The sequence below is a fragment of the Rana temporaria genome, chromosome 2 (assembly GCF_905171775.1).
Source record: "Rana temporaria chromosome 2, aRanTem1.1, whole genome shotgun sequence".
NCBI lineage: Eukaryota > Metazoa > Chordata > Amphibia > Anura > Ranidae > Rana > Rana temporaria.
In genome coordinates, this window is record NC_053490.1 from 266,372,902 (window position 1) to 266,384,955 (window position 12,054).

The window sequence follows — 12,054 nt, forward strand, 5'->3', positions numbered from 1 at the left end:
GGGCCACATACAGAGGCCCAACATGCAAGGAGCACCGTCAGTTGTTCTGGGGACATAAATTACACATCTAATTTCCTGACTACCTATTACATTTTTCCAGGCCCTTCATATTCCTAACACATAGCATGCACATACCAATAATTACCCCAAAATACATTCTTCGGAGCAAAGGGTAAACAAAAGTTTACCTGTAGTTTTACGTTTGTCCACAGAGCGAGCATTGGTCCAGGCTGCAGACAGTAACGTGGTTAGTGACAGCAAGCAGATTTGTCCAGGCTGCAGGCAGGAATAATCCAGGAATTACAAAACCCAGAGAAAACCCAAACAAATTGTTTTCTCTATCCGGAAAAACAATTCTGAAACCGCTCACATATGTGAGATCTCTTTGTTAGCGTGAATCTCACTACTACAGTAGCAAGGTGAAAGATCAGTCCAAGCGGCAGGCAAAAAACACGTTCAATAACCAGTCCAGGGTCAGTTTCAGGGCAAGCAGAGGTATGGTCAGTTTAGTCAGCAGACAGAAGCATGGTTGAAAAACAGGCCAAGGTCAGTTCCAGAGCAGGCAGAGGTATGGACTGTTTAGTCAGCAGACAGAAGCATGGTTGAAAAACAGGCCAAGGTCAGTTCCAGAGCAGGCAGAGGTATGAACAGTTTAGGTGGCAGGCAGAGGCATGGACAACTAACAGGCCAGGACACATGCTTGTTTCTAGATTGGGCCATTCCTTCTGGGGATTTCCACACAGCTGTTGTTTATTGAAGACAGCATGCAGTATCTCTTTTGTCTCTCCACTTCATAGCCCAAATTTCCCCGTTCTGCAAACCTGCCGACTTCTTTCTTCTTAGTTTCATATTAGCAAGCTTAGTGACGAGGAATAGGGGAAAATTTATTTAAGGTATCTTTATCCTCTACACAATGTTATCCATAGAGCCCACTATACTCCGTTAACATTGTACTCCTGGGGTAAAGCAATTACATCAAATTGTCCAAGATGCACTACTGGTAAAGGCACGCTTATACATATGCTGTGGCGATGTCCCAAATTGCAGCACTACTGGAAGTCGGTGTTTGATACTTTAAATTCCATGTGTTCTACTCAAGTTCAGCCTGATCAAAAAATTGGATTGCTAGGGATTATACCGTAAAATATTTTCCCAGTTGAAGTGCATGTGATGTGGTTGAGAACTATGGGGCAGATTCACGTAGCAATCTGTTACGCTGCGGCGGCGTAACGTATCCCATTTACGTTACACCGCTGCAGGTTTACAGCGTAAGTGCCTGATTCACAAAGCCCTTACCTGTAAACTTGTGGCGGCGTAGCGTAAATCCGCTTGGCGCAAGCCCGCCTAATTCAAATGGGGCGGGCACCATTTAAATTTAGGCGCGTTCCCGCGCCGAACGTACTGCGCATGCTCCGTCCCTAACATTTCCCGACGTGCATTGCGCTAAATGATGTCGCAAGGACGTCATTGGTTTTGACGTTAATGTAAATGGCGTCCAGCGCCATTCACGGATGACTTACGCAAACGACGTGAAATTTTAAATTTCGATGCGGGAACGACGGCCATACTTAACATTGGCTATGCCACCTAGAGGGCACCCTTAGTTTTATGCCGCGTATCTCTACGGAAACGACGTAAATTTAGAGCGATGGGCAAAACGGACGTTCGTGAATCGGCGTAACTAGTTATTTGCATATTCTACGCCGACCGCAATGGAATCACCACCTAGCGGCCGGCCTAGAATTGCAGCCTAAGATCCGACGGTGTAAGTCAATTACACCTGTCAGATCTTAGGGCTATCTATGCGTAACTGATTCTATGAATCCGACGCATAGATACGACAATCGTATCTCAGAGATACGACGGCGTATCAGGAGATACGCCGTCGTATCTCTTTTGTGAATCTGGCCCCATGTTTTTGGCTCGTAAACTTATACTTCAAAAATGAATATCAAAATATCCACCAATGATAGATCAATGGATCAAAGCAATTAACCTTATTCTAAGATGAGAGGAACTTGCATATAAATATAGGAGATACAAACTTTGTAAAGATCTGGCATTGGTGGTTAGTCTCCAATCTGCCTAGTAACCAGCTGAGTATATTAAAAATATGGAAATATTAATAAAGAAATATAATCCTGAAGGGAAACAATTACAAAATAATATATTTTTCATTTGGGTGAGATGTAAAGGGGGGATTGGAATTTGGTTTGACGAACCCAAATAGGTAAGGGTGAGGTGCCAGTGTTTTTTTTTTGTTAGGTGGGCTTATGTGTTGGAATGTTATATGTTTTTTTTTTCTCGTTTTTTTTTTTTGTTGTATAATGTGAACATTTTATAAAAAATGGTTTGATTGAAAAAAAATATATATTTTTGCCTGGGATAAATAATCGGACAATTTATTTTTAGAAGTGGCCGCATTTTATACAACTTATCATATGCTAGGTAATTTCGGGGAGGGCACTGGATATTATTCTTGTAATGGAGGAACCACATAATCATCAAATACCTTGTTCTTGGCATTACTGCTGAGTAGATTGGCATGTGATGGATGGGGTGTATGGACCAGTATGATCGTAACTAATTTTTTTTGGGTGAGTCCCATATTGAATGTGAGGCCAAAAAAAATCTTGAAGTCCTTTACTGTTAATTCTCTCAATTCGTAGAGATGGGAATAATAAGACGTTGGGTTGCTTAATATCCACTTAAGCCCCGGACCAATATGCTGCCTCGGGACTGCGTCGCTTTAACAGACAATTGCGCGGTCGTGCGACGTGGCTCCCAAACAAAATTGGCGTCCTTTTTTCCCCACAAATAGAGCTTTCTTTTGGTGGTATTTGCGCTATAAACAAAAATAGAGCGACAATTTTGAAAAAAATGCAATATTTTTAACTTTTTGCTATAATAAATATCCCCCAAAAACATATATAAAAATTTATTTTTCCTCAGTTTAGGCCGATACGTATTCTTCTACCTATTTTAGGTAAAAAAAATCGCAATAAGCGTTTATCGATTGGTTTGCGCAAGATTTATAGCGTTTACAAAATATGGGATAGTTTTATTGCATTTTTATTAATTATTTTTTTTTTACTACTAATGGCGGCCATCAGCAATTTTTTTCGTGACTGCGACATTATGGCGGACACTTCGGACAATTTTGACACATTTTTGGGACCATTGTCATTTTCACAGCAAAAAATGCATTTACATTGCATTCTTTATTGTGAAAATGACAGTTGCAGTTTGGGAGTTAACCACAGGTGGCGCTGTAGGATTTAGTGTACACTTAGTGTGTGTTTACAACTGTAGGGGGGGTGTGGCTGTAGGAATGACATCATCGATCGAGTCTCCCCTATAAAGGGGATCACTCGATCGATGCAGCACCATAGTGAAGCACGGGGAAGCCGTGATTACATACGGCTCTCCCCGTTCTTCAGCTCCGGGGAGCGATCGCGACGGAGCGGCTATAAACAAATAGCCGCGCCGTCGTCCCAGATCGCTCCCCGAGGGAACCCGACCACCGCGTGTAGCGGGGGGGGTCCCGATCGGACCCCCGACCCACGTCTAGGCAGGCACGTACAGGTACGTTGATGTGCCTGTCCGTGCCATTCTGCCGACGTATATCTACATGCGGCGGTCGGGAAGTGGATATAAATTGTTGGGCATAGAGGTTGCACTGGGCCACAATTGAACATAATAGATCATCGGTAAAAATATCTATGGGGCAAAATTTTCCATATTCACCTGGACACCTGGCTAAGCAGTAAAAAGGGGGGATGTTCCCTGATTTAGGAGGCTGGCATGGGTCCTAAGCCTTTGGTGCTGAAGTAACACCCCACTAGTACCTGGCCTTTCTTGCAGAGGTAATCCTTGGATGCCCCTGCGCTACTAGTGGATGCGGCTGCACTAATGGTGAATGGCACTGAGCTGCTGGTGGATGCCACTGCTCTACTTGTGGTAGCCTGCTCCTCACCAGAACAATTTCGTTTGGCGAGCACACCATCCTCCTACTCTGAATTTGTTGGTGTCCCATTGTTTAGAACTGGCTTGTAATCAAAATTAGAATTGGAAGCATAATCTGACACAGAGAACCTCTGACATGGTGGTGACTGTGGTGACACTGGTGAGTCTGCACCAATGGGTGCTGGTAAAAGTGCACAGATGGGTGCTGATGAGTCTGCACCGATGGCTGCCGATGAGCCTGCACTGATAGGTGCTGATGAGGCTGCACAGATGGGTACTGTAGAGGCCGCACAGATGGGTACTGTAGAGGCCGCATAGATGGTACTGTAGAGGCTGCACTGATGGGCACTGATATGATATGAGTCTGCAATGTTATGCACTGGCACTGATGGGAATGCACTGATCAGCTACACTGATGTCCACTGATGAGGCAGCACTGATGAGACTCCACTGAAAAGGCAGCACTGATGAGCGACACTGAGAAGCGGTACTGATCAGCTACACTGATGGGCACTGATGTGTGCTGCTGGGGTTCCACTGATGAACCAGCACTGATCAGCTACACTGATGTTCACTGATGGGCGTTGATTACACTGATGTGCACTAATAGGCGTTGATAGCCACTGCTGTACACTGATGGGCGCTGATGGGGTTTCACTGATGAAGTAGCACTGATAAGTGGCACTGATGAGGCAGCAGTATTGATGGGCACTTTGTGATACTGAATGGGCACTGTGTGACACCAAATGGGCACTGTGTGACATTGATGCAACAAGTAGAACACTAAGTGCCGGTTCACACTACAGTGACATGAAAGTTGGCACAACTTTGCAAGGCAACATGAGGCAACTTCAAGTCGCCTCCAGGACAGGCAACTTTGCCAGTGGCCAATTAAACAATAATCAGCTCTGTGGATGCAAGGGGTTTGCCTGAGAAAACGATTTTCTCTTCCTTTAAAGTTGCTTCAGTTAAGACACTGATCCTACTTTGGAGGCAACTTCCATTGAAATCAATGGGTACAAGTCACCTAGAAGTCGCCTTGAAGTAGTACAGGAACCTTTTCTGAAGTCGGAGCGACTTCAGTAGTCTGCATTAAGACGGCTCTCATTCACTTTAATGTAATTTCTCATGTCGCGCGACTTGGGGCGACACAAGTCAGATCCCAAGTCGCGGTAGTGTAAACGGGCACTCAGTTTGGCAAAGAACTCTCCTTCCTTCACAGTCGGTCTCTGTGTGAGGGAAGGAGAGATGTCACCCACTGATGACCCAGTTTACAGTTATGATCACATGTCATTGGACATGGCGATCTCGTGGTAAAAGGCCACCATGATTGGTCATTTACCATGATCTGTGATTGGCTGTGTCCCATGACCATTACAGATTCTTTCTGATGCATGCCCGTTGGGGGGTGTGCAGGAAGCCGGTTCCCATGGGGACGTCCATGGATGCCATCCCAGCAATCTAAGCGTTGTAGTCATAATTCACATATAGCGCGGGCAGCAAGAGGGTAATTTGTGAGGTCCATGTACTGTAGGTTTTAGCAGTACAAATTTATTATCAAAGCTTAATAAAATTCTTCCATCAAGAGCCAGTAACCCAATTCATGTTGTTTTTTTTTTTTTGTTAAATAAATATACACTGTATATCAGGACAAATCAAACTAACATCTAGATTGATTAAAATATTTTAGCCATTTATTGAATTGCCCAACTCGTATTACCTCCTTTTCATAATGCCATGATGATACAAGTTTTGATTTTTTTTTTCAGCTTTACCATTAATTACCTATTCTGTTCAAAATGTTGGGTTCCTTATTTTAAATAAAGTTGTCTCTGTTATCAATTTGGGATTGGATTTGGAATAATATGTTCAATAGAATGTGCTTGACTAAATAGAAATGCAAGTATTGTCATGTGTACAAGTATTGTATTGTCATGTGTACATATAACATTTTAGAAGCCATTCATTAGGAAATCCAAATAATTCCAATGGTTTCAGAGACATTTCAAGACACAAGAATCCTACTGTTCATGAAAATTGCATACAATTTGTGAGCTTTATGAATTCAATTAGTTGTTAATGTGATAATTTTGTCATTGTTCCAGGTTGTTGTCAGTGAAGATTCTGATGGTGAAGGCATTGCAGCTCATTTTCCTGCACATGAAAAACCAATTTGTTGCATGGCGTTTAATCCCAGTGGTAAGTGCTTGCAATAAGGTTCCCTAAGGCCCCATTCACACCTGAATGTTTTGTAAAAAATCCCATGGTTTTCAGTTGTGTCTGTTCAAACATGAGCGTAGTGTCACTTGAAGCTTCTAGCTAGAAAAAGTATATGAGTTTCTTTTAAACTGCAAGTGGTTTGACCTTTAATAGACTTCAATGGGAGTGTCTGAATGCACATATTGCGTGTTTTTTTTAACCTAGTTATTAACTTTCCATTGGCTAAAAATTATTGGTAAAAGACATGTTTAAGGGTCCTTTCAAACGTGCGGACCGTTTTTTAGATCAGTTTTTTATCATCAGTTGATCCGTTTTTTTCATCCGTTTTTCATCAGTTGTCATCCGTTTTTCCATCCGTTTTCAATCCGTTTTTTCATCCGTTTTTTTTTTTTTTTTGTTAGAACTTTATTTTTATTACATATTTTGATGAAAAACGAATGTTAGCGGATCGGATGTTAAACGGATCGTCCGCTAACATCCGTTTTTCATCCATTCCGTTTTTTTGACGGAAGAAAAATAGGGTTTTCTTCCGTTCAAAAAAACTGAGCTTAACGGAGACGGATGTTAACGGACGTTAGCGGATGCTCATCCGCTAACGTACGCTATCCCATTGGAAAGCATTGCAGTCCGTAAACTGACGTATGAAAGAACGGACGAACAGTCCGCACGTGTGAAAGGACCCTTAGCCTCAAATGCCCATAGAAGCACTCAAATGGCTGCAAAACAACCAAAGATGCGCAGCTCAAGTGTAAATGCAGTCATTGCCTTTATGCATGTAGTAATAAGATCAGTAGCAAACAGGTAAGAATAAGTTGCAAAAAAATTTACTAGACCATTTGTGCAGTATTTACCGAAGAACGCTGAAAATGCTCGGTAAATACCACATTAACATGTGGTAACATCCATTCGCAGAAGGAAATAAATAATTAAATGCATGCAGAAATTAAGTAGGTTGTCATAGGTTGGACTTGCGTCTTTTTTCAACCTTACCTACTATGTACCCCATACTTATTTACATAGGGGGCGGCTGGGATCTGGGGGCCCTATAAGCCCCCTGCTGCAGACCCCCACAACTACTGGCCAGGGTTATGGGGAAGAGGTCCTTGTTCCCATCATAATGGGAACATCAACGTGTCCCAAAGTACCCCCCCTCCAATGTTGAGGGCATGTGGCCTGGTTTGGTTGGGGGGGCTTTTCCTCAGTCCCTCCCTTTCCTGACCTGCCAGGCTGCATGCTTGGTTAAGGGTCTGAAATGAATTTTAGGGGGGAACTCCATGCCATTAAAAAAAAAAAATGGAGTGGGGTTCACTTCAAAATCCATACCAGACCCCTATAATTTTTGGGGGGACAAAACAGCAAATCTATACCAGGCCTTTCGGGTCTGGCACCTAGACACCCCCACACTGACATGTTTAATCTGCTGTAAAATGATTTGTCAATACCTTTAGTTTTACCCAAACCTCTAAAAAGTCTCTCCAGGACCCAGAAAAGGACTTATTATGATCTTAGAAAACAAAAACTTTCTTTTTTTCCATAATAAACACAAATTTTTGAGCCTTCACCATGTGCACAATTTCAAATTGGCAATGCAGTCAGAGTTTGGGGCGACTTGACAGACATCTGTGCGGATTCATTCAAATCTCCCTCAAGGTTGCCAAAAGTAGTACAGGAACTACTTTTGGGAATTGGTGCGGCACCGCCGCAAAGTTGGCATCACACAGATTCGGACAGTGCCACTGCCAGCAATAGCTACCAATTTGACATGTCAAATCGCATGCCAAATCGGCCCAATGTGAACGTGGGCTTATACACCGTCCACAACCTTGCCAATCTGTGCCTCACACATGTTAATAAACTACTTCAGCTTTCTAATGGCTTCAAGCGTATGAGAATTGTATACAGAACCAGGTGATCAGGTAAACACATCAAAGCTGAATACCTGTCGGGTGACTGCTGAAAACAACATCAGAGAGATTAGAAAGATTACAAAGTTATATGTGGCTAGTGAACCATTGGTTAGAGACTCCTGCTTTAAATCAGATACAGAAATTAACACAGCATGGAGAGACAAGCTCATATTTGCACTCATTTGTTTTCCTTGTTAGTAACTTATCAGTTTATAGCATTACAAAAAAAAATTGGGCAACGGACAACTAATAGACCACACACAGCATGAAAGAAATGTGAACAGCTGTAAATACTCATAGCATGGTATATGAATTTCTGAAATAAAAGTCTCTCCTCTTAGTAGTATCAGCATTAAGTTTGAAGAGTTGGGTTGATTTTAACAGTCTAGCGTGTTTTAAGTGTTGCCATAGTTGCTGGATGCTTCATTGATAAAGCTGTTAAGGTGAATCTTTTCCCAGTCATTTTAGAGTCATGGGTCACCAGCACCTAGACACTTTGTAAACTCAGAAAACCACAGGGAGGAATTCATTTACTTATCAGATGTGAAAGTTTTGTAAGCGGGTGAGCTTCATCCTGTTAATTGACCATGTCTGAGTGAAAGCCTCATCCTCATTTATCATTGGATTTTGTACGCAGCAGTCTCTGTGATTAACGGTCTTGTGGTCAGTGAGCAGACTTTGCAGTTAACAGCTAACTACAGCTCCTAATGAATAAGCAGTAATATTAATTAGAAAAACCATACATTAGTGAGCTACAATAAAATCAAAGCTTTTACAAACCTCAAACTTGTGAAACATTGTTTTTTTCCCTGTTTTCTCTAGTATTAAGTAATAGCCTTTCCACTAGACAACCCTTACATATTTTCAATGCTGTTACTACAGCAGTGCAGATGTATAGATCACAGCTCAAGTCACAGCTTGCAACACCCCAAACTGAGCTAGATTCAGAACTGTTCGAATCCGCATTCAGTATTTGAAGGCCCTATTCACTCACTACACTGTGTGTGTATCTGTGGCATTAGAGAAGCTGTTCTTATAGTCACCTTTTCTTACAGTACTTTTCGTGATATTTTTTACATTCAAGAAACTACGCCAGAAATACAGGGCAAACAGGGCCTAAGTGTAAAAATTCTAAAGAGTCATTAAAAATAATTAGTGCAAAGATAAGCCAGATAAATATATCGTATTTATCGGCGTATACCGCGCACTTTTTTCCCCTTAGAATCAGGGGAAAATCGTGGGTGCGCGATATACGCCGATCCCCGCTTCCCTTTATACGAGAGGAGCAGAGCATGGCCGAGCGTGCCGGAGTGTACTGCGCTCGGTATATGTCGGCGGCGGCGTTCAAACACAGCGCGGGAAGCGGGGATCGACTCAGAAACAGTGCGGGAGAAGCGGGGAGGACACCACCAGGGCCGCAGACGGACGCCGGACCGGACAAGGCCGCCGATGGACGCCGGGCAAGACACCGACGAGGGGCATTCAAACTGTAAGTATTTTCTTTTTTTCCTGAAATTTCCCTTCCAGGCTGGGGGTGAGCGCTATACGCCGGGGCGCGCTATATGCCGATAAATACGGTAGTTAGGTTAACAGTAAATAGAGTATTTTTGGCTGACAAATCCTTATACACATATGTGCTGCTTTATTTGAACTGGAGGAGCCAGAAAAGCTGAGTTGTTGCCTCTAACAACTGATGTTTGGTAATGGGAAACACCTTTGTTAGTGACTTTGCAAGGCGATTTGGAGGCAACTTCAGCACGACTTTAAGCAACTTACAACACAACTTAAAGTTGCCTCCAGGACAGGCGACTTTGACTGTGACCAATCACAGAATAATCAGCTATGTGGAAGGGAGGGAGTTGCCTGGGTAAACGTGGGGAATACCTGAGTAAATTATTTTCTTTTTCCTGGAAAGTTGCTTCAATATAGATGGAGATCCGACTTGCAGACAACTTCCATTGAAATATATGGTTACAAGTTGCCTTGAAGTAGTACAGGAATCTTTTCTGAAGTCGGAGCGACTTCAGTAGTGTACATTAAGACGGCTCTCATTTACTTCTATGGCATTTATGTCCAGCAACTTGGGGCGACTTGAGGACTTACAAGTTGGATCCCAAGTTGCTGTAATGTGAACCAGCACTTAAATGAGTATCCCTGAATATAAATGTCATTATAGTAGCTGAATGTTGTTTCTTGCTAGTAGAGTGTATTTTACACTGACTTACATGACCTTTATCAGCAAGGGATTGCAAATTGCAGATACTTATAAAGTCTGGCTCACACCACAGCACAAGCATTATGACATCTGCATTGAGACACATTAATGTGTTTTAGCGCCCCCCCCCCCCGACCTCCAGAGGCAGGGTGGTGACCTCCAGAGACAGGGAAGGCTGACATTTCACCTCAGCGTGCAGGTTGCTAGGTATGGTGGGTGGTGTACAAGGTAAAAAGATGGGCGCCAGTCACTTTTATGCTAAAACAAAAGGGAGTTTATTACTCAGAACAGCAAAAAAACATGGGAGAGGGATAGGACACAGAACACCCTTAGTCAAATAAAGGAGCAGAAAGGCAGACTCCTTAGACAAAAATGTAGAAGAGGTAGACAGCAGTACAGAAAAAAGAGCCTTTAAGCTGTAGCCAGCAATCTGTATTTTGTAGCAAAAGCTGTCTCCTATAGCAGCTGAAAAAGAACTTGCAAGAAGGCGCAGGAATTCTATGGTTGATTCCGTCCTGACCCTTTCCCATGCTCTCCATAGTTCCCCGGTCAATGTAAGAGTAACTTCTGTTACTTCATCTTAGGTCTCCATTCTTTCCTTTATGCTTCCAGGTAGTGGGCAGGCTCTCTCTTGCAGAACCTTGAGCACATGGTTAGGCCTTAGGCTTCAGGCCTACCCAGCAGCAGCTGTTTCTCACACACCCACACTGCAGTCTGGGTGGGAAAGACCCAGATCACCTGACTTCTTCCAAATAAGTACCCTCCCACAGCATCTTCAGCAACCAGAGAGACTCCTACTGATTGGCTGAGAAAAACATGCATATTCATAACCTAGATTCACTGTAGCTCATCATACTAATGCAAAAGCAACAGTGCCACCTATTGACAAAAGGGAGGAATCACAGCTAAACCAGGCTTAGGAGAAAACCCAAATTTATCACAAAGACTACAAATTAGCCAGGTTAACTACAACCAGGCAAAGCTAAATTTACTTGTAGCCTTAATTGAAGGGGTTGTAAAGGTACATGTTTTTTCACCTTAATGCATTCTATGCATTCTGGTGAAAAAACATCTGAGGATTAGCGGCCCCCCAGCTCCCCCCCCCCGTTTACTTACCTGACCCCTCAAAAGTCCCATGCCGTGAACACTCTGGATTCTCGGCCGGGCTTCTTGGCTCATTCATTGGTTAAATATCATGGGAGCGCGTCCACAAGACCTAACCACCATGCAAGCTCGCTCGCATGAAGGTGATTAGTTCTCGTGGGGAGGAGCCGAGACATCCGCCGAGGGACCACAGAAAACCAGGTTCGGGGCCACTCTGTGCAAAACGAGCTGCACAGTGGGGGTAAGTATGACATGTTTGTTCGTTACAAAAAAATAAAAATAAAAAATACCTTTACAATCCCTTTAATGCAGTTTGACTATGTATTTGTTGAGCTGAGTTATCTTGCATAGTGTTGTGTGCTTATTTCTTGTGATATCACTTCCTTCATGGTTGCTGATTTAAGTGTAGTGTAGAAAAAAACTTGGTGAAATAATAGAGGCATGAAGGGGAATCACTTTAAATAAAAAATCTGTTTTTGTTTTGTGCAATCACATGCAAATACATTTTATTTCTGTGGGGTGCACTGTATGGTGTTGCTACAGCAAAAATAAAATGCATGAATCATTTTAGTGCAGGGCAACGCAGCACATATACGTGGACAACACTAATTTCTGCCATTGTTATTTCCCTTGATATTGTGT

The 12,054-nt window shown here is 42.8% G+C and overlaps 1 protein-coding gene across 5 annotated transcripts in view; it reads left to right on the forward strand.

Moving 5' to 3' along the window:
- The window catches only part of BCAS3 (BCAS3 microtubule associated cell migration factor), a 1,469,256-nt gene that overhangs the window by 381,742 nt on the left and 1,075,460 nt on the right, over positions 1–12,054 (forward strand). For all 5 annotated transcript variants that reach the window (XM_040336914.1, XM_040336915.1, XM_040336917.1 and 2 more), the window contains exon 13: positions 6,072–6,165. In XM_040336914.1, the coding sequence (XP_040192848.1) occupies positions 6,072–6,165 (94 nt within the window). The remainder of the gene's footprint in view (positions 1–6,071; positions 6,166–12,054) is intronic.